General features: G+C 69.8%; 1 protein-coding gene across 2 annotated transcripts; it reads left to right on the top strand.

Moving 5' to 3' along the window:
* The first annotated feature begins 987 nt into the window (after positions 1–987).
* On the top strand, positions 988–21,924 carry SETD6 (SET domain containing 6, protein lysine methyltransferase). 2 transcript variants are annotated; one of them, XM_069739577.1, is made up of 9 exons: positions 988–1,125; positions 14,982–15,062; positions 15,144–15,288; positions 17,955–18,096; positions 18,183–18,377; positions 19,157–19,283; positions 19,363–19,543; positions 19,617–19,759; positions 20,537–21,924. In XM_069739577.1, the coding sequence occupies exons 1-9, from the start codon at positions 1,099–1,101 to the stop codon at positions 20,846–20,848; spliced, it is 1,353 nt and encodes a 450-aa protein (XP_069595678.1). In that variant the 5' UTR covers positions 988–1,098; the 3' UTR covers positions 20,849–21,924. The 2 variants fall into 2 exon arrangements, with proteins under 2 accessions (XP_069595678.1, XP_069595676.1); XM_069739575.1 differs by lacking the exon at positions 988–1,125 and adding an exon at positions 1,138–1,412.
* Positions 21,925–22,769: the final 845 nt, after the last annotated feature.

The raw sequence follows: 22,769 nt of genomic DNA, 5'->3' as shown, positions 1-22,769 counted from the left end.
TCCCATTACCCCCCCTCTTCCTCCCATTACCCCCCCCCCCTCTTCCTCCCATTACCCCCCCCCCCTCTTCCTCCCATTACACCCCCCCCTCTTCCTCCCATTACACCCCCCCCCTCTTCCTCCCATTACCCCCCCCCCTCTTCCTCCCATTACCCCCCCCCCCTCTTCCTCCCATTACCCCCCCCCCCTCTTCCTCCCATTACCCCCCCCCCCCTCTTCCTCCATTACCCCCCCCCCTCTTCCTCCCATTACCCCCCCCCCCCCCTCTTCCTCCCATTACCCCCCCCCTCTTCCTCCCATTACCCCCCCCCCCTCTTCCTCCCATTACCCCCCCCCCCCTCTTCCTCCCATTACCCCCCCCCCCCTCTTCCTCCCATTACCCCCCCCCCCCTCTTCCTCCCATTACACCCCCCCCCTCTTCCTCCCATTACCCCCCCCCTCTTCCTCCCATTACCCCCCCCCCCCTCTTCCTCCCATTACCCCCCCCCCCCCCCTCTTCCTCCCATTACCCCCCCCCTCTTCCTCCCATTACCCCCCCCCCCCTCTTCCTCCCATTACCCCCCCCCCCTCTTCCTCCCATTACCCCCCCCCCCTCTTCCTCCCATTACCCCCCCCCCCCTCTTCCTCCCATTACCCCCCCCCTCTTCCTCCCATTACCCCCCCCCCCCTCTTCCTCCCATTACCCCCCCCCCCTCTTCCTCCCATTACCCCCCCCCCCCTCTTCCTCCCATTACCCCCCCCCCCTCTTCCTCCCATTACACCCCCCCCCCCTCTTCCTCCCATTACACCCCCCCCCCTCTTCCTCCCATTACCCCCCCCCCCTCTTCCTCCCATTACCCCCCCCCCCCCTCTTCCTCCCATTACCCCCCCCCCCCCCCTCTTCCTCCCATTACCCCCCCCCCCCCTCTTCCTCCCATTACCCCCCCCTCCCGCTCTCTCTCCCCCGGTCCCACACGGAGCTGTCGGCGGAGTCCTGAAGTGACAGCGACCGGAGCCTCCCCGCCGACGGGAACCAATCATCTCAGAAGGGCGGGGCTTCGGTAAACCACGTGACTCCTCCTCGCAGAGTGACACGTGACCAGCTGAGCAGGAAGGAGCATGAGCGCGGAGAGCAAGAGACGGAAGGTGCGGAGAGTCGCTGACGTCACCTCTCTGACGTCACGGGGGAGGGTGACGTCACTGCTGTGTGCAGACACATGTCTTCAGCCACCGAGGTCATCAGTGGGCGCCTGAGGAAGGAAATCCTCCGGATCCGCTGCCGGCAGCTCCCGTGTGATCACCGACCGATGGCGTCCGATGTGCTCGGTGGAGACGAGTCCGGAGACGCTGCAGCCATTTCTGTAATGGCCGGAGCCGCTCTGTCACCCCGGTGTTCCTCGCTCTACTGTGGGCGCCAGTGCGGCCGTAACCTGGTACCGAGACTGCTGCGTCGTGGCCTCCCTGGGGTCGCTGCGTCGTGGGGTCGCTGCGTCGTGGGGTCGCTGCGTCGTGGCCTCCCTGGGGTCGCTGCGTCGTGGGGTCGCTGCGTCGTGGCCTCCCTGGGGTCGCTGTGTCGTGGCCTCCCTGGGGGCACTGCGTCGTGGGGTCGCTGCGTCGTGGCCTCCCTGGGGGCGCTGCGTCGTGGCCTCCCTGGGGTCGCTGCGTCGTGGGGTCGCTGCGTCGTGGCCTCCCTGGGGTCGCTGCGTCGTGGGGTCGCTGCGTCGTGGCCTCCCTGGGGTCGCTGCGTCGTGGGGTCGCTGCGTCGTGGCCTCCCTGGGGTCGCTGCGTCGTGGGGTCGCTGCGTCGTGGCCTCCCTGGGGTCGCTGTGTCGTGGCCTCCCTGGGGGCACTGCGTCGTGGGGTCGCTGCGTCGTGGCCTCCCTGGGGTCGCTGCGTCGTGGGGTCGCTGCGTCGTGGCCTCCCTGGGGTCGCTGCGTCGTGGGGTCGCTGCGTCGTGGCCTCCCTGGGGTCGCTGCGTCGTGGCCTCCCTGGGGGCGCTGCGTCGTGGCCTCCCTGGGGTCGCTGCGTCGTGGGGTCGCTGCGTCGTGGCCTCCCTGGGGTCGCTGCGTCGTGGGGTCGCTGCGTCGTGGCCTCCCTGGGGTCGCTGCGTCGTGGGGTCGCTGCGTCGTGGCCTCCCTGGGGTCGCTGCGTCGTGGGGTCGCTGCGTCGTGGCCTCCCTGGGGTCGCTGTGTCGTGGCCTCCCTGGGGGCACTGCGTCGTGGGGTCGCTGCGTCGTGGCCTCCCTGGGGTCGCTGCGTCGTGGGGTCGCTGCGTCGTGGCCTCCCTGGGGTCGCTGCGTCGTGGGGTCGCTGCGTCGTGGCCTCCCTGGGGTCGCTGCGTCGTGGGGTCGCTGCGTCGTGGCCTCCCTGGGGTCGCTGCGTCGTGGGGTCGCTGCGTCGTGGCCTCCCTGGGGTCGCTGCGTCGTGGGGTCGCTGCGTCGTGGCCTCCCTGGGGTCGCTGCGTCGTGGGGTCGCTGCGTCGTGGCCTCCCTGGGGTCGCTGCGTCGTGGGGTCGCTGCGTCGTGGCCTCCCTGGGGTCGCTGCGTCGTGGGGTCGCTGCGTCGTGGCCTCCCTGGGGTCGCTGCGTCGTGGGGTCGCTGCGTCGTGGCCTCCCTGGGGTCGCTGCGTCGTGGGGTCGCTGCGTCGTGGCCTCCCTGGGGGCGCTGCATCGTGGCCTCCCTGGGGTCGCTGCGTCGTGGGGTCGCTGCGTCGTGGCCTCCCTGGGGTCGCTGCGTCGTGGGGTCGCTGCGTCGTGGGGTCGCTGCGTCGTGGCCTCCCTGGGGTCGCTGCGTCGTGGGGTCGCTGCGTCGTGGGGTCGCTGCGTCGTGGCCTCCCTGGGGTCGCTGCGTCGTGGGGTCGCTGCGTCGTGGCCTCCCTGGGGTCGCTGTGTCGTGGCCTCCCTGGGGGCACTGCGTCGTGGGGTCGCTGCGTCGTGGCCTCCCTGGGGGCGCTGCGTCGTGGCCTCCCTGGGGTCGCTGCGTCGTGGGGTCGCTGCGTCGTGGCCTCCCTGGGGTCGCTGCGTCGTGGGGTCGCTGCGTCGTGGCCTCCCTGGGGTCGCTGCGTCGTGGGGTCGCTGCGTCGTGGCCTCCCTGGGGTCGCTGCGTCGTGGGGTCGCTGCGTCGTGGCCTCCCTGGGGTCGCTGTGTCGTGGCCTCCCTGGGGGCACTGCGTCGTGGGGTCGCTGCGTCGTGGCCTCCCTGGGGTCGCTGCGTCGTGGGGTCGCTGCGTCGTGGCCTCCCTGGGGTCGCTGCGTCGTGGGGTCGCTGCGTCGTGGCCTCCCTGGGGTCGCTGCGTCGTGGGGTCGCTGCGTCGTGGCCTCCCTGGGGTCGCTGCGTCGTGGGGTCGCTGCGTCGTGGCCTCCCTGGGGTCGCTGCGTCGTGGGGTCGCTGCGTCGTGGCCTCCCTGGGGTCGCTGCGTCGTGGGGTCGCTGCGTCGTGGCCTCCCTGGGGTCGCTGCGTCGTGGGGTCGCTGCGTCGTGGCCTCCCTGGGGTCGCTGCGTCGTGGGGTCGCTGCGTCGTGGCCTCCCTGGGGTCGCTGCGTCGTGGGGTCGCTGCGTCGTGGCCTCCCTGGGGTCGCTGCGTCGTGGGGTCGCTGCGTCGTGGCCTCCCTGGGGGCGCTGCATCGTGGCCTCCCTGGGGTCGCTGCGTCGTGGGGTCGCTGCGTCGTGGCCTCCCTGGGGTCGCTGCGTCGTGGGGTCGCTGCGTCGTGGCCTCCCTGGGGTCGCTGTGTCGTGGCCTCCCTGGGGGCACTGCGTCGTGGGGTCGCTGCGTCGTGGCCTCCCTGGGGGCGCTGCGTCGTGGCCTCCCTGGGGTCGCTGCGTCGTGGGGTCGCTGCGTCGTGGCCTCCCTGGGGTCGCTGCGTCGTGGGGTCGCTGCGTCGTGGCCTCCCTGGGGTCGCTGCGTCGTGGGGTCGCTGCGTCGTGGCCTCCCTGGGGTCGCTGCGTCGTGGGGTCGCTGCGTCGTGGCCTCCCTGGGGTCGCTGTGTCGTGGCCTCCCTGGGGGCACTGCGTCGTGGGGTCGCTGCGTCGTGGCCTCCCTGGGGTCGCTGCGTCGTGGGGTCGCTGCGTCGTGGCCTCCCTGGGGTCGCTGCGTCGTGGGGTCGCTGCGTCGTGGCCTCCCTGGGGTCGCTGCGTCGTGGGGTCGCTGCGTCGTGGCCTCCCTGGGGTCGCTGCGTCGTGGGGTCGCTGCGTCGTGGCCTCCCTGGGGTCGCTGCGTCGTGGGGTCGCTGCGTCGTGGCCTCCCTGGGGTCGCTGCGTCGTGGGGTCGCTGCGTCGTGGCCTCCCTGGGGTCGCTGCGTCGTGGGGTCGCTGCGTCGTGGCCTCCCTGGGGTCGCTGCGTCGTGGGGTCGCTGCGTCGTGGCCTCCCTGGGGTCGCTGCGTCGTGGGGTCGCTGCGTCGTGGCCTCCCTGGGGTCGCTGCGTCGTGGGGTCGCTGCGTCGTGGCCTCCCTGGGGTCGCTGCGTCGTGGGGTCGCTGCGTCGTGGCCTCCCTGGGGGCGCTGCGTCGTGGGGTCGCTGCGTCGTGGCCTCCCTGGGGGCGCTGCATCGTGGCCTCCCTGGGGTCGCTGCGTCGTGGGGTCGCTGCGTCGTGGCCTCCCTGGGGTCGCTGCGTCGTGGGGTCGCTGCGTCGTGGCCTCCCTGGGGTCGCTGCGTCGTGGGGTCGCTGCGTCGTGGCCTCCCTGGGGTCGCTGCGTCGTGGGGTCGCTGCGTCGTGGCCTCCCTGGGGTCGCTGCGTCGTGGGGTCGCTGCGTCGTGGCCTCCCTGGGGGCGCTGCGTCGTGGCCTCCCTGGGGTCGCTGCGTCGTGGGGTCGCTGCGTCGTGGCCTCCCTGGGGTCGCTGCGTCGTGGGGTCGCTGCGTCGTGGCCTCCCTGGGGTCGCTGCGTCGTGGGGTCGCTGCGTCGTGGGGTCGCTGCGTCGTGGCCTCCCTGGGGTCGCTGCGTCGTGGGGTCGCTGCGTCGTGGGGTCGCTGCGTCGTGGCCTCCCTGGGGTCGCTGCGTCGTGGGGTCGCTGCGTCGTGGGGTCGCTGCGTCGTGGCCTCCCTGGGGTCGCTGCGTCGTGGGGTCGCTGCGTCGTGGGGTCGCTGCGTCGTGGCCTCCCTGGGGTCGCTGCGTCGTGGGGTCGCTGCGTCGTGGCCTCCCTGGGGTCGCTGTGTCGTGGCCTCCCTGGGGGCACTGCGTCGTGGGGTCGCTGCGTCGTGGCCTCCCTGGGGGCGCTGCGTCGTGGCCTCCCTGGGGTCGCTGCGTCGTGGGGTCGCTGCGTCGTGGCCTCCCTGGGGTCGCTGCGTCGTGGGGTCGCTGCGTCGTGGCCTCCCTGGGGTCGCTGCGTCGTGGGGTCGCTGCGTCGTGGCCTCCCTGGGGTCGCTGCGTCGTGGGGTCGCTGCGTCGTGGCCTCCCTGGGGTCGCTGTGTCGTGGCCTCCCTGGGGGCACTGCGTCGTGGGGTCGCTGCGTCGTGGCCTCCCTGGGGTCGCTGCGTCGTGGGGTCGCTGCGTCGTGGCCTCCCTGGGGTCGCTGCGTCGTGGCCTCCCTGGGGTCGCTGCGTCGTGGGGTCGCTGCGTCGTGGCCTCCCTGGGGTCGCTGCGTCGTGGGGTCGCTGCGTCGTGGCCTCCCTGGGGTCGCTGCGTCGTGGGGTCGCTGCGTCGTGGCCTCCCTGGGGTCGCTGCGTCGTGGGGTCGCTGCGTCGTGGCCTCCCTGGGGTCGCTGCGTCGTGGGGTCGCTGCGTCGTGGCCTCCCTGGGGTCGCTGCGTCGTGGGGTCGCTGCGTCGTGGCCTCCCTGGGGTCGCTGCGTCGTGGGGTCGCTGCGTCGTGGCCTCCCTGGGGTCGCTGCGTCGTGGGGTCGCTGCGTCGTGGCCTCCCTGGGGTCGCTGCGTCGTGGGGTCGCTGCGTCGTGGCCTCCCTGGGGGCGCTGCATCGTGGCCTCCCTGGGGTCGCTGCGTCGTGGGGTCGCTGCGTCGTGGCCTCCCTGGGGTCGCTGCGTCGTGGGGTCGCTGCGTCGTGGCCTCCCTGGGGTCGCTGCGTCGTGGGGTCGCTGCGTCGTGGCCTCCCTGGGGTCGCTGCGTCGTGGGGTCGCTGCGTCGTGGCCTCCCTGGGGTCGCTGCGTCGTGGGGTCGCTGCGTCGTGGCCTCCCTGGGGGCGCTGCGTCGTGGCCTCCCTGGGGTCGCTGCGTCGTGGGGTCGCTGCGTCGTGGCCTCCCTGGGGTCGCTGCGTCGTGGGGTCGCTGCGTCGTGGCCTCCCTGGGGTCGCTGCGTCGTGGGGTCGCTGCGTCGTGGGGTCGCTGCGTCGTGGCCTCCCTGGGGTCGCTGCGTCGTGGGGTCGCTGCGTCGTGGGGTCGCTGCGTCGTGGCCTCCCTGGGGTCGCTGCGTCGTGGGGTCGCTGCGTCGTGGCCTCCCTGGGGTCGCTGTGTCGTGGCCTCCCTGGGGGCACTGCGTCGTGGGGTCGCTGCGTCGTGGCCTCCCTGGGGGCGCTGCGTCGTGGCCTCCCTGGGGTCGCTGCGTCGTGGCCTCCCTGGGGACGCTGCGTCGTGGGGTCGCTGCGTCGTGGGGTCGCTGCGTCGTGGCCTCCCTGGGGTCGCTGCATCGTGGGGTCGCTGCGTCGTGGGGTCGCTGCGTCGTGGCCTCCCTGGGGTCGCTGCGTCGTGGGGTCGCTGCGTCGTGGCCTCCCTGGGGTCGCTGTGTCGTGGCCTCCCTGGGGGCACTGCGTCGTGGGGTCGCTGCGTCGTGGCCTCCCTGGGGGCGCTGCGTCGTGGCCTCCCTGGGGTCGCTGCGTCGTGGGGTCGCTGCGTCGTGGCCTCCCTGGGGTCGCTGCGTCGTGGGGTCGCTGCGTCGTGGCCTCCCTGGGGTCGCTGCGTCGTGGGGTCGCTGCGTCGTGGCCTCCCTGGGGTCGCTGCGTCGTGGGGTCGCTGCGTCGTGGCCTCCCTGGGGTCGCTGTGTCGTGGCCTCCCTGGGGGCACTGCGTCGTGGGGTCGCTGCGTCGTGGCCTCCCTGGGGTCGCTGCGTCGTGGGGTCGCTGCGTCGTGGCCTCCCTGGGGTCGCTGCGTCGTGGGGTCGCTGCGTCGTGGCCTCCCTGGGGTCGCTGCGTCGTGGGGTCGCTGCGTCGTGGCCTCCCTGGGGTCGCTGCGTCGTGGGGTCGCTGCGTCGTGGCCTCCCTGGGGTCGCTGCGTCGTGGGGTCGCTGCGTCGTGGCCTCCCTGGGGTCGCTGCGTCGTGGGGTCGCTGCGTCGTGGCCTCCCTGGGGTCGCTGCGTCGTGGGGTCGCTGCGTCGTGGCCTCCCTGGGGTCGCTGCGTCGTGGGGTCGCTGCGTCGTGGCCTCCCTGGGGTCGCTGCGTCGTGGGGTCGCTGCGTCGTGGCCTCCCTGGGGTCGCTGCGTCGTGGGGTCGCTGCGTCGTGGCCTCCCTGGGGGCGCTGCATCGTGGCCTCCCTGGGGTCGTGGGGTCGCTGCGTCGTGGCCTCCCTGGGGTCGCTGCGTCGTGGGGTCGCTGCGTCGTGGCCTCCCTGGGGTCGCTGCGTCGTGGGGTCGCTGCGTCGTGGCCTCCCTGGGGTCGCTGCGTCGTGGGGTCGCTGCGTCGTGGCCTCCCTGGGGTCGCTGCGTCGTGGGGTCGCTGCGTCGTGGCCTCCCTGGGGGCGCTGCGTCGTGGCCTCCCTGGGGTCGCTGCGTCGTGGGGTCGCTGCGTCGTGGCCTCCCTGGGGTCGCTGCGTCGTGGGGTCGCTGCGTCGTGGCCTCCCTGGGGTCGCTGCGTCGTGGGGTCGCTGCGTCGTGGGGTCGCTGCGTCGTGGCCTCCCTGGGGTCGCTGCGTCGTGGGGTCGCTGCGTCGTGGGGTCGCTGCGTCGTGGCCTCCCTGGGGTCGCTGCGTCGTGGGGTCGCTGCGTCGTGGCCTCCCTGGGGTCGCTGTGTCGTGGCCTCCCTGGGGGCACTGCGTCGTGGGGTCGCTGCGTCGTGGCCTCCCTGGGGGCGCTGCGTCGTGGCCTCCCTGGGGTCGCTGCGTCGTGGGGTCGCTGCGTCGTGGCCTCCCTGGGGTCGCTGCGTCGTGGGGTCGCTGCGTCGTGGCCTCCCTGGGGTCGCTGCGTCGTGGGGTCGCTGCGTCGTGGCCTCCCTGGGGTCGCTGCGTCGTGGGGTCGCTGCGTCGTGGCCTCCCTGGGGTCGCTGTGTCGTGGCCTCCCTGGGGGCACTGCGTCGTGGGGTCGCTGCGTCGTGGCCTCCCTGGGGTCGCTGCGTCGTGGGGTCGCTGCGTCGTGGCCTCCCTGGGGTCGCTGCGTCGTGGGGTCGCTGCGTCGTGGCCTCCCTGGGGTCGCTGCGTCGTGGGGTCGCTGCGTCGTGGCCTCCCTGGGGTCGCTGCGTCGTGGGGTCGCTGCGTCGTGGCCTCCCTGGGGTCGCTGCGTCGTGGGGTCGCTGCGTCGTGGCCTCCCTGGGGTCGCTGCGTCGTGGGGTCGCTGCGTCGTGGCCTCCCTGGGGTCGCTGCGTCGTGGGGTCGCTGCGTCGTGGCCTCCCTGGGGTCGCTGCGTCGTGGGGTCGCTGCGTCGTGGCCTCCCTGGGGTCGCTGCGTCGTGGGGTCGCTGCGTCGTGGCCTCCCTGGGGTCGCTGCGTCGTGGGGTCGCTGCGTCGTGGCCTCCCTGGGGGCGCTGCATCGTGGCCTCCCTGGGGTCGCTGCGTCGTGGGGTCGCTGCGTCGTGGCCTCCCTGGGGTCGCTGCGTCGTGGGGTCGCTGCGTCGTGGCCTCCCTGGGGTCGCTGCGTCGTGGGGTCGCTGCGTCGTGGCCTCCCTGGGGTCGCTGCGTCGTGGGGTCGCTGCGTCGTGGCCTCCCTGGGGTCGCTGCGTCGTGGGGTCGCTGCGTCGTGGCCTCCCTGGGGGCGCTGCGTCGTGGCCTCCCTGGGGTCGCTGCGTCGTGGGGTCGCTGCGTCGTGGCCTCCCTGGGGTCGCTGCGTCGTGGGGTCGCTGCGTCGTGGCCTCCCTGGGGTCGCTGCGTCGTGGGGTCGCTGCGTCGTGGCCTCCCTGGGGTCGCTGCGTCGTGGGGTCGCTGCGTCGTGGCCTCCCTGGGGTCGCTGCGTCGTGGGGTCGCTGCGTCGTGGCCTCCCTGGGGTCGCTGCGTCGTGGGGTCGCTGCGTCGTGGCCTCCCTGGGGTCGCTGTGTCGTGGCCTCCCTGGGGGCACTGCGTCGTGGGGTCGCTGCGTCGTGGCCTCCCTGGGGGCGCTGCGTCGTGGCCTCCCTGGGGTCGCTGCGTCGTGGGGTCGCTGCGTCGTGGCCTCCCTGGGGTCGCTGCGTCGTGGCCTCCCTGGGGTCGCTGCGTCGTGGGGTCGCTGCGTCGTGGCCTCCCTGGGGTCGCTGCGTCGTGGGGTCGCTGCGTCGTGGCCTCCCTGGGGGCGCTGCGTCGTGGCCTCCCTGGGGTCGCTGCGTCGTGGGGTCGCTGCGTCGTGGCCTCCCTGGGGTCGCTGCGTCGTGGGGTCGCTGCGTCGTGGCCTCCCTGGGGTCGCTGCGTCGTGGGGTCGCTGCGTCGTGGCCTCCCTGGGGTCGCTGTGTCGTGGCCTCCCTGGGGGCACTGCGTCGTGGGGTCGCTGCGTCGTGGCCTCCCTGGGGTCGCTGCGTCGTGGGGTCGCTGCGTCGTGGCCTCCCTGGGGTCGCTGCGTCGTGGGGTCGCTGCGTCGTGGCCTCCCTGGGGTCGCTGCGTCGTGGGGTCGCTGCGTCGTGGCCTCCCTGGGGTCGCTGCGTCGTGGGGTCGCTGCGTCGTGGCCTCCCTGGGGTCGCTGCGTCGTGGGGTCGCTGCGTCGTGGCCTCCCTGGGGTCGCTGCGTCGTGGGGTCGCTGCGTCGTGGCCTCCCTGGGGTCGCTGCGTCGTGGGGTCGCTGCGTCGTGGCCTCCCTGGGGTCGCTGCGTCGTGGGGTCGCTGCGTCGTGGCCTCCCTGGGGTCGCTGCGTCGTGGGGTCGCTGCGTCGTGGCCTCCCTGGGGTCGCTGCGTCGTGGGGTCGCTGCGTCGTGGCCTCCCTGGGGTCGCTGCGTCGTGGGGTCGCTGCGTCGTGGCCTCCCTGGGGTCGCTGCGTCGTGGGGTCGCTGCGTCGTGGCCTCCCTGGGGTCGCTGCGTCGTGGGGTCGCTGCGTCGTGGCCTCCCTGGGGTCGCTGCGTCGTGGGGTCGCTGCGTCGTGGCCTCCCTGGGGTCGCTGCGTCGTGGGGTCGCTGCGTCGTGGCCTCCCTGGGGTCGCTGCGTCGTGGGGTCGCTGCGTCGTGGCCTCCCTGGGGGCGCTGCGTCGTGGCCTCCCTGGGGTCGCTGCGTCGTGGGGTCGCTGCGTCGTGGCCTCCCTGGGGTCGCTGCGTCGTGGCCTCCCTGGGGGCGTTGCGTCGTGGCCTCCCTGGGGTCGCTGCGTCGTGGGGTCGCTGCGTCGTGGCCTCCCTGGGGGCGCTGCGTCGTGGCCTCCCTGGGGTCGCTGCATCGTGGGGTCGCTGCGTCGTGGCCTCCCTGGGGTCGCTGCGTCGTGGGGTCGCTGCGTCGTGGCCTCCCTGGGGTCGCTGCGTCGTGGGGTCGCTGCGTCGTGGCCTCCCTGGGGTCGCTGCGTCGTGGCCTCCCTGGGGTCGCTGCGTCGTGGCCTCCCTGGGGTCGCTGCGTCGTGGCCTCCCTGGGGTCGCTGCGTCGTGGCCTCCCTGGGGTCGCTGCGTCGTGGGGTCGCTGCGTCGTGGCCTCCCTGGGGTCGCTGCGTCGTGGGGTCGCTGCGTCGTGGCCTCCCTGGGGTCGCTGCGTCGTGGGGTCGCTGCGTCGTGGCCTCCCTGGGGGCGCTGCGTCGTGGCCTCCCTGGGGTCGCTGCGTCGTGGGGTCGCTGCGTCGTGGCCTCCCTGGGGGCGCTGCGTCGTGGGGTCGCTGCGTCGTGGCCTCCCTGGGGGCGCTGCGTCGTGGCCTCCCTGGGGTCGCTGCATCGTGGGGTCGCTGCGTCGTGGCCTCCCTGGGGTCGCTGCGTCGTGGGGTCGCTGCGTCGTGGCCTCCCTGGGGTCGCTGCGTCGTGGGGTCGCTGCGTCGTGGCCTCCCTGGGGTCGCTGCGTCGTGGCCTCCCTGGGGGCGCTGCGTCGTGGCCTCCCTGGGGTCGCTGCGTCGTGGGGTCGCTGCGTCGTGGCCTCCCTGGGGGCGCTGCGTCGTGGGGTCGCTGCGTCGTGGCCTCCCTGGGGGCGCTGCGTCGTGGGGTCGCTGCGTCGTGGCCTCGCTGGGGGCGCTGCGTCGTGGGGTCGCTGCGTCGTGGCCTCGCTGGGGGCGCTGCGTCGTGGCCTCGCTGGGGGCGCTGCGTCGTGGCCTCCCTGGGGGCGCTGCGTCGTGGCCTCCCTGGGGTCGCTGCGTCGTGGCCTCCCTGGGGACGCTGCGTCGTGGCCTCGCTGGGGTCGCTGCGTCATGGCCTCCCTGGGGGCACTGCGTCGTGGGGTCGCTGCGTCGTGGCCTCGCTGGGAGCGCTGCGTCGTGGCCTCGCTGGGGGCGCTGCGTCGTGGCCTCCCTGGGGTCGCTGCGTCGTGGCCTCCCTGGGGTCGCTGCGTCGTGGGGTCGCTGCGTCGTGGCCTCCCTGGGGTCGCTGCGTCGTGGGGTCGCTGCGTCGTGGCCTCCCTGGGGGCGCTGCGTCGTGGCCTCCCTGGGGTCGCTGCGTCGTGGGGTCGCTGCGTCGTGGCCTCCCTGGGGGCGCTGCGTCGTGGGGTCGCTGCGTCGTGGCCTCCCTGGGGGCACTGCGTCGTGGGGTCGCTGCGTCGTGGCCTCGCTGGGGGCGCTGCGTCGTGGGGGCGCTGCGTCGTGGCCTCGCTGGGGGCGCTGCGTCGTGGCCTCGCTGGGGGCGCTGCGTCGTGGCCTCCCTGGGGGCGCTGCGTCGTGGCCTCCCTGGGGTCGCTGCGTCGTGGCCTCGCTGGGGGCGCTGCGTCGTGGCCTCCCTGGGGTCGCTGCGTTGTGGCCTCCCTGGGGTCGCTGCGTCGTGGCCTCGCTGGGGTCGCTGCGTCGTGGCCTCCCTGGGGACGCTGCGTCGTGGCCTCGCTGGGGTCGCTGCGTCATGGCCTCCCTGGGGGCACTGCGTCGTGGGGTCGCTGCGTCGTGGCCTCGCTGGGAGCGCTGCGTCGTGGCCTCGCTGGGGGCGCTGCGTCGTGGCCTCCCTGGGGTCGCTGCGTCGTGGGGTCGCTGCGTCGTGGCCTCCCTGGGGTCGCTGCGTCGTGGGGTCGCTGCGTCGTGGCCTCCCTGGGGTCGCTGCGTCGTGGGGTCGCTGCGTCGTGGCCTCCCTGGGGTCGCTGCGTCGTGGGGTCGCTGCGTCGTGGCCTCCCTGGGGTCGCTGCGTCGTGGGGTCGCTGCGTCGTGGCCTCCCTGGGGGCGCTGCGTCGTGGCCTCCCTTGGGTCGCTGCGTCGTGGGGTCGCTGCGTCGTGGCCTCCCTGGGGGCGCTGCGTCGTGGGGTCGCTGCGTCGTGGCCTCCCTGGGGGCACTGCGTCGTGGGGTCGCTGCGTCGTGGCCTCGCTGGGGGCGCTGCGTCGTGGGGTCGCTGCGTCATGGCCTCGCTGGGGGCGCTGCGTCGTGGCCTCGCTGGGGGCGCTGCGTCGTGGCCTCCCTGGGGGCGCTGCGTCGTGGCCTCCCTGGGGTCGCTGCGTCGTGGCCTCCCTGGGGTCGCTGCGTCGTGGCCTCGCTGGGGTCGCTGCGTCGTGGCCTCCCTGGGGACGCTGCGTCGTGGCCTCGCTGGGGTCGCTGCGTCATGGCCTCCCTGGGGGCACTGCGTCGTGGGGACGCTGCGTCGTGGCCTCGCTGGGGTCGCTGCGTCATGGCCTCCCTGGGGGCACTGCGTCGTGGGGTCGCTGCGTCGTGGCCTCGCTGGGAGCGCTGCGTCGTGGCCTCGCTGGGGTCGCTGCGTCGTGGCCTCCCTGGGGTCGCTGCGTCGTGGGGTCGCTGCGTCGTGGCCTCCCTGGGGTCGCTGCGTCGTGGGGTCGCTGCGTCGTGGCCTCCCTGGGGGCGCTGCGTCGTGGCCTCCCTGGGGTCGCTGCGTCGTGGGGTCGCTGCGTCGTGGCCTCCCTGGGGGCGCTGCGTCGTGGGGTCGCTGCGTCGTGGCCTCCCTGGGGGCACTGCGTCGTGGGGTCGCTGCGTCGTGGCCTCGCTGGGGGCGCTGCGTCGTGGGGTCGCTGCGTCGTGGCCTCGCTGGGGGCGCTGCGTCGTGGCCTCGCTGGGGGCGCTGCGTCGTGGCCTCGCTGGGGGCGCTGCGTCGTGGCCTCCCTGGGGGCGCTGCGTCGTGGCCTCCCTGGGGTCGCTGCGTCGTGGCCTCGCTGGGGGCGCTGCGTCGTGGCCTCGCTGGGGGCGCTGCGTCGTGGCCTCCCTGGGGGCGCTGCGTCGTGGCCTCCCTGGGGTCGCTGCGTCGTGGCCTCGCTGGGGTCGCTGCGTCGTGGCCTCGCTGGGGTCGCTGCGTCGTGGCCTCCCTGGGGACGCTGCGTCGTGGCCTCGCTGGGGTCGCTGCGTCTTGGCCTCCCTGGGGGCACTGCGTCGTGGGGTCGCTGCGTCGTGGCCTCGCTGGGAGCGCTGCGTCGTGGCCTCGCTGGGGGCGCTGCGTCGTGGCCTCCCTGGGGTCGCTGCGTCGTGGGGTCGCTGCGTCGTGGCCTCCCTGGGGTCGCTGCGTCGTGGCCTCCCTGGGGTCGCTGCGTCGTGGGGTCGCTGCGTCGTGGCCTCCCTGGGGGCGCTGCGTCGTGGCCTCCCTGGGGTCGCTGCGTCGTGGGGTCGCTGCGTCGTGGCCTCCCTGGGGGCGCTGCGTCGTGGGGTCGCTGCGTCGTGGCCTCCCTGGGGGCACTGCGTCGTGGGGTCGCTGCGTCGTGGCCTCGCTGGGGGCGCTGCGTCGTGGGGTCGCTGCGTCGTGGCCTCGCTGGGGGCGCTGCGTCGTGGCCTCGCTGGGGGCGCTGCGTCGTGGCCTCCCTGGGGGCGCTGCGTCGTGGCCTCCCTGGGGTCGCTGCGTCGTGGCCTCGCTGGGGTCGCTGCGTCGTGGCCTCCCTGGGGACGCTGCGTCGTGGCCTCGCTGGGGTCGCTGCGTCATGGCCTCCCTGGGGGCACTGCGTCGTGGGGTCGCTGCGTCGTGGCCTCGCTGGGAGCGCTGCGTCGTGGCCTCGCTGGGGGCGCTGCGTCGTGGCCTCCCTGGGGGCGCTGCGTCGTGGCCTCCCTGGGGTCGCTGCGTCGTGGCCTCGCTGGGGTCGCTGCGTCGTGGCCTCCCTGGGGACGCTGCGTCGTGGCCTCGCTGGGGTCGCTGCGTCGTGGCCTCCCTGGGGGCGCTGCGTCGTGGCCTCCCTGGGGGCGCTGCGTAGTGGCCTCCCTGGGGGCGCTGCGTCGTGGGGTCGCTGTGTCGTGGCCTCCCTGGGGTCGTTGCGTCGTGGCCTCGCTGGGGTCGCTGCGTCGTGGCCTCGCTGGGGTCGCTGCGTCGTGGCCTCCCTGGGGGCGCTGCGTCGTGGGGTCGCTGCGTCGTGGGGTCGCTGCGTCGTGGCCTCGCTGGGGTCGCTGCGTCGTGGCCTCCCTGGGGGCGCTGCGTCGTGGGGTCGCTGCGTCGTGGCCTCCCTGGGGGCGCTGCGTCGTGGCCTCCCTGGGGGCGCTGCGTCGTGGGGGCGCTGCGTCGCGGCCTCGCTGGGGGCGCTGCGTCGTGGCCTCGCTGGGGGCGCTGCGTCGTGGCCTCCCTGGGGGCACTGCGTCGTGGGGTCGCTGCGTCGTGGCCTCGCTGGGGTCGCTGCGTCGTGGCCTCCCTGGGGGCGCTGCGTCGTGGGGTCGCTGCGTCGTGGCCTCCCTGGGGGCGCTGCGTCGTGGCCTCCCTGGGGGCGCTGCGTCGTGGGGGCGCTGCGTCGCGGCCTCGCTGGGGGCGCTGCGTCGTGGCCTTGCTGGGGGCGCTGCGTCGTGGCCTCGTTGGGGGCGCTGCGTCGTGGCCTCGCTGGGGTCGCTGCGTCGTGGCCTCCCTGGGGGCGCTGCGTCGTGGCCTCGCTGGGGTCGCTGCGTCGTGGCCTCCCTGGGGGCATTATATGACAACACCAGTACTGCACTCTGTGTACCAGTTTGGTTTTTCCTTTGTTTTCAGCTAGAGGAAGATGAGGGGGAGGCTCCACTCCCAAATTTTCTCCGCTGGTGCCAAAAAGTTTCCATTCAACTGAACCCAAAGGTGGGTGGGGTACAGTTTGGGGTCCTGACCTTCTGGGTGCCCCCTGCTGCAGACCATGACCACTGTCTGTATGTTATTTAGGTGTATGTTAGCGCAGAAGCCTCGGTCTGGCAGTACGGGGTGCTGACACGCGAGGATCTCCCTGCAGGGGAAGTGATCTGCTCCATTCCCCGCTCCGCCCTCTTGTCCCAGTACACAACCCAGATCCGGGATCTACTGGAGAAAGGTACTGGCTGTCAGTCCAGACAGTGTTTCAGTATTCTGTTCGGATTACGTTTCCTGGTGAATATGAATTTTGCAATATTCGCTGAGCAAAGCTGAATGCCGTCACTGGGAGCAGAAATGAGCAAATATGATCGTCAAACACAAAATCGTCACGGATGGGGAGGCGCCAATACGGCAAATTCAGATTTAGCGATTGTGTCCGACCATAATCGCTCAACTCTACTGGCTGTGTAATCACAGAGTCCTGGTTATATTAGTGGTGTTCCATCTGTGGGGTATTATCCGCGGGATCCCCGGCCGCACAGTATTATCAGAGGGGTCCTTGGGCGCAGGGGTATTGTCAGCGGGGTCCCCGGCCGCGGGGGTATTGTCAGCGGGGTCCCCGGCCGCGGGGGTATTGTCAGCGGGGTCCCCGGCCGCGGGGGTATTGTCAGCGGGGTCCCCGGCCGCGGGGGTATTGTCAGCGGGGTCCCCGGGCGCAGGGGTATAGTCAGCGGGGTCCCCGGCCGCGGGGGTATTGTCAGCGGGGTCCCCGGCCGCGGGGGTATTGTCAGCGGGGTCCCCGGGCGCAGGGGTATAGTCAGCGGGGTCCCCGGCCGCGGGGGTATTGTCAGCGGGGTCCCCGGCCGCGGGGGTATTGTCAGCGGGGTCCCCGGCCGCACAGTATTATCAGAGGGGTCCTTGGGCGCAGGGGTATTGTCAGCGGGGTCCCCGGCCGCGGGGGTATTGTCAGCGGGGTCCCCGGCCGCGGGGGTATTGTCAGCGGGGTCCCCGGCCGCGGGGGTATTGTCAGCGGGGTCCCCGGCCGCGGGGGTATTGTCAGCGGGGTCCCCGGCCGCGGGGGTATTGTCAGCGGGGTCCCCGGCCGCGGGGGTATTGTCAGCGGGGTCCCCGGGCGCAGGGGTATAGTCAGCGGGGTCCCCGGCCGCGGGGGTATTGTCAGCGGGGTCCCCGGCCGCACAGTATTATCAGAGGGGTCCTTGGGCGCAGGGGTATTGTCAGCGGGGTCCCCGGCCGCGGGGGTATTGTCAGCGGGGTCCCCGGCCGCGGGGGTATTGTCAGCGGGGTCCCCGGCCGCGGGGGTATTGTCAGCGGGGTCCCCGGGCGCAGGGGTATAGTCAGCGGGGTCCCCGGCCGCGGGGGTATTGTCAGCGGGGTCCCCGGCCGCGGGGGTATTGTCAGCGGGGTCCCCGGCCGCACAGTATTATCAGAGGGGTCCTTGGGCGCAGGGGTATTGTCAGCGGGGTCCCCGGCCGCGGGGGTATTGTCAGCGGGGTCCCCGGCCGCGGGGGTATTGTCAGCGGGGTCCCCGGCCGCGGGGGTATTGTCAGCGGGGTCCCCGGGCGCAGGGGTATAGTCAGCGGGGTCCCCGGCCGCGGGGGTATTGTCAGCGGGGTCCCCGGCCGCGGGGGTATTGTCAGCGGGGTCCCCGGCCGCACAGTATTATCAGAGGGGTCCTTGGGCGCAGGGGTATTGTCAGCGGGGTCCCCGGCCGCGGGGGTATTGTCAGCGGGGTCCCCGGCCGCACAGTATTATCAGAGGGGTCCTTGGGCGCAGGGGTATTGCCAGCGGGGTCCCCGGCCGCACAGTATTATCAGAGGGGTCCTTGGGCGCAGGGGTATTGTCAGCGGGGTCCCCGGCCGCGGGGGTATTGTCAGCAGGGTCCCCGGCCGCACAGTATTATCAGAGGGGTCCTTGGGCGCAGGGGTATTGTCAGTGGGGTCCCCGGCCGCGGGGGTATTGTCAGCGGGGTCCCCGGCCGCGGGGGTATTGTCAGCAGGGTCCCCGGCCGCACAGTATTATCAGAGGGGTCCTTGGGCGCAGGGGTATTGTCAGCGGGGTCCCCGGCCGCACAGTATTATCAGAGGGGTCCTTGGGCGCAGGGGTATTGTCAGTGGGGTCCCCGGCCGCGGGGGTATTGTCAGCGGGGTCCCCGGCCGCGGGGGTATTGTCAGCAGGGTCCCCGGCCGCACAGTATTATCAGAGGGGTCCTTGGGCGCAGGGGTATTGTCAGCGGGGTCCCCGGCCGCACAGTATTATCAGAGGGGTCCTTGGGCGCAGGGGTATTGTCAGCGGGGTCCCCGGCCGCGGGGGTATTGTCAGCAGGGTCCCCGGCCGCACAGTATTATCAGAGGGGTCCTTGGGCGCAGGGGTATAGTCAGCGGGGTCCCTGGCCGCGGGGGTATAGTCAGCGGGGTCCCCGGGCGCAGGGGTATAGTCAGCGGGGTCCCTGGCCGCGGGGGTATAGTCAGCGGGGTCCCCGGGCGCAGGGGTATAGTCAGCGGGGTCCCTGGCCGCGGGGGTATAGTCAGCGGGGTCCCCGGGCGCAGGGGTATAGTCAGCGGGGTCCCCGGGCGCAGGGGTATAGTCAGCGGGGTCCCTGGCCGCGGGGGTATAGTCAGCGGGGTCCCCGGGCGCAGGGGTATAGTCAGCGGGGTCCCCGGGCGCAGGGGTATAGTCAGCGGGGTCCCTGGCCGCGGGGGTATAGTCAGCGGGGTCCCCGGGCGCAGGGGTATAGTCAGCGGGGTCCCCGGGCGCAGGGGTATAGTCAGCGGGGTCCCTGGCCGCGGGGGTATAGTCAGCAGGGTCCCTGGCCGCGGGGGTATAGTCAGCGGGGTCCCCGGCCATAAGGCTGCTTTGACTGGGTTTCATTGTCTTCGCCCACAGGACAGGAGAACCTGAAGAGCAGATCTGGCTGGGTTTCTCTTCTCATCTCCCTCATGTATGAGGCCACAGACGAGTCTTCTCCTTGGGCCCCGTACTTTGGACTTTGGCCGCAGCTGAGTGCCCCTGACCTGCCCATGTTCTGGTGAGGACATTATTGGTAAAGACCGGGCAGAAGACGACAATCTATTTGTAGCTAATGAACGATCCTGGTCCCTCGTCTGCTTGTAGGTCAGAGAACGAGAGGCTGCGGCTGCTGAAAGGCACCGGCGTGCCTGAGGCCGTAAAGAAAGATCTGGAGAACATGGAGCAGGAGTACACCACCATTGTGCTGCCCTTCATCAGGAAACACTCCGATAAGTTCTGTCCTCAGAAGCACTCCCTGGATCTGTACAAGAGGCTGGTGGCATTTGTCATGGCGTACAGGTAAGACGGCGCCATTTATCGGGTACCTTCAGCATGGAGAGGTACATAGCGCAGAGGGACAGCTAGAGGGGAGGACGCTGCACTCAGAGGGACCTCTACAGGGGAGGGCGGCCCACGCAGAGGGACCGCTAGGAGGGAGGGCGGCCGCACTCAGAGGGATCTCTAGAGGGGAGGGCAGCCACACTCAGAGGGACCGCAAGGAAGGAGGGCGGCTGGCCACGTGCAGAGGGATCGCTAGGAGGGAAGGCGGCCGCGCTCAGAGAGACCTCTAGTGGGGAGGGCAGCCGCGCTCAGAGGGACCGCAAGGAGGGAGGGCGGCTGGCCACGTGCAGTGGGACCGCTAGGAGGGAGGGCGGCTGCACGCAGAGGGACCTCTACAGGGGAGGGCAGCCGCATGCAGAGGGACCGTTAGGAGGGAGGGCGGCCGCACGCAGAGGGACCGCTAGGAGGGAGGGTGGTCGCGCTCAGAGAGACCTCTACAGGGGAGGGCAGCCGCATGCAGAGGGACCGCTAGGAGGGAGGGCGGCCGCACGCAGAGGGACCGCTCGAGGGGAAGAAGGCCAAGGGCAGAGGTACCGATAGAGGCGTGAGTGGCCGCACGCAGAGGGAGCTGTCGTGAAGCAGGGAGGGAAGCAGAGCGTAGGCCATCTGAGCACTCTCCTTGTACGCTGCTTTTTGGAGGAGTGACTGGCTGTAGCAGCTGCCTCTCCCCATCATCCGCCCCTTGAGGCCCAGACATGCCGGCTGTGCAGATCATCTTCTTGGATATTACACCACAGTTTCCAGGAACCGCTGGAGGATGAGGAGGAGGATGGTGAGAAGGACGCTCTCCCACCAATGATGGTTCCAGTGGCCGATTTACTGAATCACGTCGCGCACCACAACGCTCACTTGGAGTTTACACCGGTGGGTTTTTGTGGCCGTCGTCGTGGTTGGGCCACCTTGGGCCATTCTGAGAGCAGAATTCTTCCGTCTCTTGTAACAGGAGTGTTTGCACATGGTGACCACACGGCCGGTGATGGCAGGACAGGAGATCTTCAACACTTATGGAGAAATGGGAAACTGGCAGCTGCTGCACATGTACGGGTTCTCAGAGCAGCACCCCAACAACATCTACGAGACGGCCGACATCCCCATGCTGACCCTACAGGAGGCTGCCCTGATGGGTAAGTGCTGCCAGCTGCAGGCAGGGTTACTCTACTATGCTGTACGTGTCATGGTGTCTGTCTCTACATCTAGGGGCAGAGTCGGAGGAGCAGAGGGCGCGGGTCCGGGAGCGCTGGACCTTCCTCTGTCACATGGACGTGGTCCAGGAGGACGGAGCTTTTGTGTTCGGCTGTGATGGAGCATTGACAGAGGATGAGCTGAGGACATGTCTGAAGGTGAGCCAGTGTATCCCCTCCCCACATAATACACAGGTGGTCTAATGCTCCACACCTATTAGCTATTGAGTCCCTGCCCCACCTGTGACCCTACAGCCACAGTGCGGATGAGCCCGTGCCCCACCTGTGACCCTACAGCCACAGCGTGGATGAGCCCGTGCCCCACCTGTGACCCTACAGCCACAGCGCGGATGAGCCCGTGCCCCACCTGTGACCCTACAGCCGCAGCGTGGATGAGCCCGTGCCCCACCTGTGACCCTACAGCCACAGTGCAGATGAGCCCGTGCCCCACCTGTGGCCCTACAGCCACAGCGCGGATGAGCCCGTGCCCCACCTGTGAACCTACAGCCGCAGCGTGGATGAGCCCGTGCCCCACCTGTGACCCTACAGCCACAGTGCAGATGAGCCCGTGCCCCACCTGTGGCCCTACAGCCGCAGCGCGGATGAGCCCGTGCCCCACCTGTGACCCTACAGCCGCAGCGCGGATGAGCCCGTGCCCCACCTGTGACCCTACAGCCGCAGCGTGGATGAGCCCGTGCCCCACCTGTGACCCTACAGCCACAGTGCAGATGAGCCCGTGCCCCACCTGTGGCCCTACAGCCACAGCGCGGATGAGCCCGTGCCCCACCTGTGACCCTACAGCCACAGCGTGGATGAGCCCATGACCCACCTGTGACCCTACAGCCGCAGCGTGGATGAGCCCGTGCCCCACCCGTGACCCTACAGCCACAGCGCAGATGAGCCCATGACCCACACTGCCTCTGTCATCTCCTGCAGCTGCTGTGCATGTCTCCAGAGGAGTTTGTAGATTATAAGGACAACGACGGATGGGAGGAGGATGAAGATGATGAGACGCTAAATAACCAGGAGCTCTCAAGACTGCCCCCATCCTGGCGCATACTCCTCCATAGGACCGCAGAACTCGCTCTCAAGGCATACGCCACTGATCTACACAGCGACCAGGCTATACTGGACGACAATGCCACGTACAAAGCGCTCAGCCGTAGGGAGCAGTACTCCCTCCACGTGCGGTATGGACAGAAGCGGATACTACACAGACTCCTGGAGCTGACGGCAATCCTTCCATAGACTCCAACGAGCAGAGAGACTGCAGGACACCCCCACTACCACAGGGAATACCAACGGCCCAAACACCCCTCCGAGACATATCGGTAAGAAGAGACCCATTGTTTCATACCTGATATCTGGAGAGCGGTGATGTCACCGCTGTATATTATAACTGATATCTGGAGAGCGGTGATGTTCCCCATCTGCTCCCACATGGTGCCGATGACTTGCTTCGATAGCCGTGGAGGTGGTTGCTGAAGACCCCTGTCCCTATTATGAAGGGTATTCTGGGAATGTCTGCTTCTGGCTAGTGTCCGTAGGTCCCGATATGTGCTGTATACAGCACCACTGGGATATATACTGCGGGATGCTGTATACAGAGTGTCAAAGGATGGACACCAGAGGGACCACACAAAGTCCCACCACTGCCACCAATTGTCTAATATCATGGCCAGAGGGGTCGTAACTGAACCACGCACGCTTTTATCTTTGTGTCAATGTCAGGAATCCCACCGTGCTGCCACCACTGTGTCAGGGATCCCGGGGATGATACCTCTGTCGTCTCCACCACTCACACCAATTTGTCATGAACCGGGGTGGTTTGGTTGCCCCTGGTTCTTTCTGAAGGGGATTTATCTAGATCCCAGTTCCGGTTTGGAACTTGCAGCTCTCAGGTCAGTCAGGGTACTACGCCTAGGGTAATTAGTCGCCAGAAAGGCTGCCTGCTATGTACTGGCTATTGGGCACACTGCAGCGAGGGCGATATAACCACTCTCACTCAGGTGGGAACAATAATTATCAATGCCGCCGGTTGCTAGAAAGCCTCCCAATTGCACAGGACAAATTCTGCTGCCACCAGCTCAGATTTCTTAATTATTAACGGGTCCGGAGCCAACCCCGATTAGTAACGTAATTCACTTCAGAGGACGTGACCGTACGTTATAGAGCAAGGAGAGACAAGCTAGTAATTTTATATTTTACTCCAAAAAAGGTAGGCAGTGTTTACAGAAGTATGAAAATATATTATAATGGAGACAAATATCATATGTACAATACAATTACAAATAAAATGGGATTAAAGTTGAAAAAAACTCTTACATTTTGTTATGTCATATCAATTCATGGCCGACCGTGTGCTGTGGAGGAGGGGACACATCTAGATGCATAGCACATCTGTTTAGCAGCTAGACCCCGGACAAAAACACGTGAAGACTGCTGCTTCACTCACTTATTATCTAGCCTAAAACCCAGGCACTCCCCCTGTGGTGACCTCACTTAGAGGCTGATACCTCCCCTTTACTTATGGTAACCATTTTTATGCCTAGCTCGCTGTATGAATCTCAGACAATCTCAGACACACTGATCAGGAGGTGCACCACATTGGGGCGATTCTTTTAAGTGTAATTTACATGACCCGCTTACGGACAAACCCGCTCTCTGCACCCGTTGGGTTTAGCTTCTAGTGATTTCAGGGAGTTATAGATCTTTCGATGGACATCCGGAATATATAATCTTTATATCTCTAGCCCTGATCGGTGCCAATATATATAACCTTAAAAGAACAATAGAATCTCAGGCTTTCTGTACCACTTTTAACCAGTACCAGGTGGGAGCGGGGAATGAGTGATTTTCACAGAGTGAGTCTGTGCAGCATAAAGGCATATAAATTCTTGAGGGGGGGGGGGGGGGTGCAGGATTTCACACACAGGCAGAGAAAAGGAGGGGAAGAGGGGGGTCGGAAAGGCCCCAGCGTGTATCTGGAAAGCCATGGAACTTCTAGGTAGATACTCAAACATGGCATATTCACGTTATCGTGAGAGTCACAAACAGCTCTGCTGCCCCTTATCACCCAGAGAATTACATGCTTGACCGACGATTAACAGAGGAGGCTGCGGCTGTTTCCAGGCCGGTTATCTGAGAAATAACAGTGAGGGTACGTTAT

This window comes from Ranitomeya imitator, chromosome 9 (assembly GCF_032444005.1).
Source record: "Ranitomeya imitator isolate aRanImi1 chromosome 9, aRanImi1.pri, whole genome shotgun sequence".
NCBI lineage: Eukaryota > Metazoa > Chordata > Amphibia > Anura > Dendrobatidae > Ranitomeya > Ranitomeya imitator.
The sequence above is the reverse complement of the archived record's forward strand: the minus strand, read 5'-3'. Positions and strand labels throughout refer to the sequence as shown.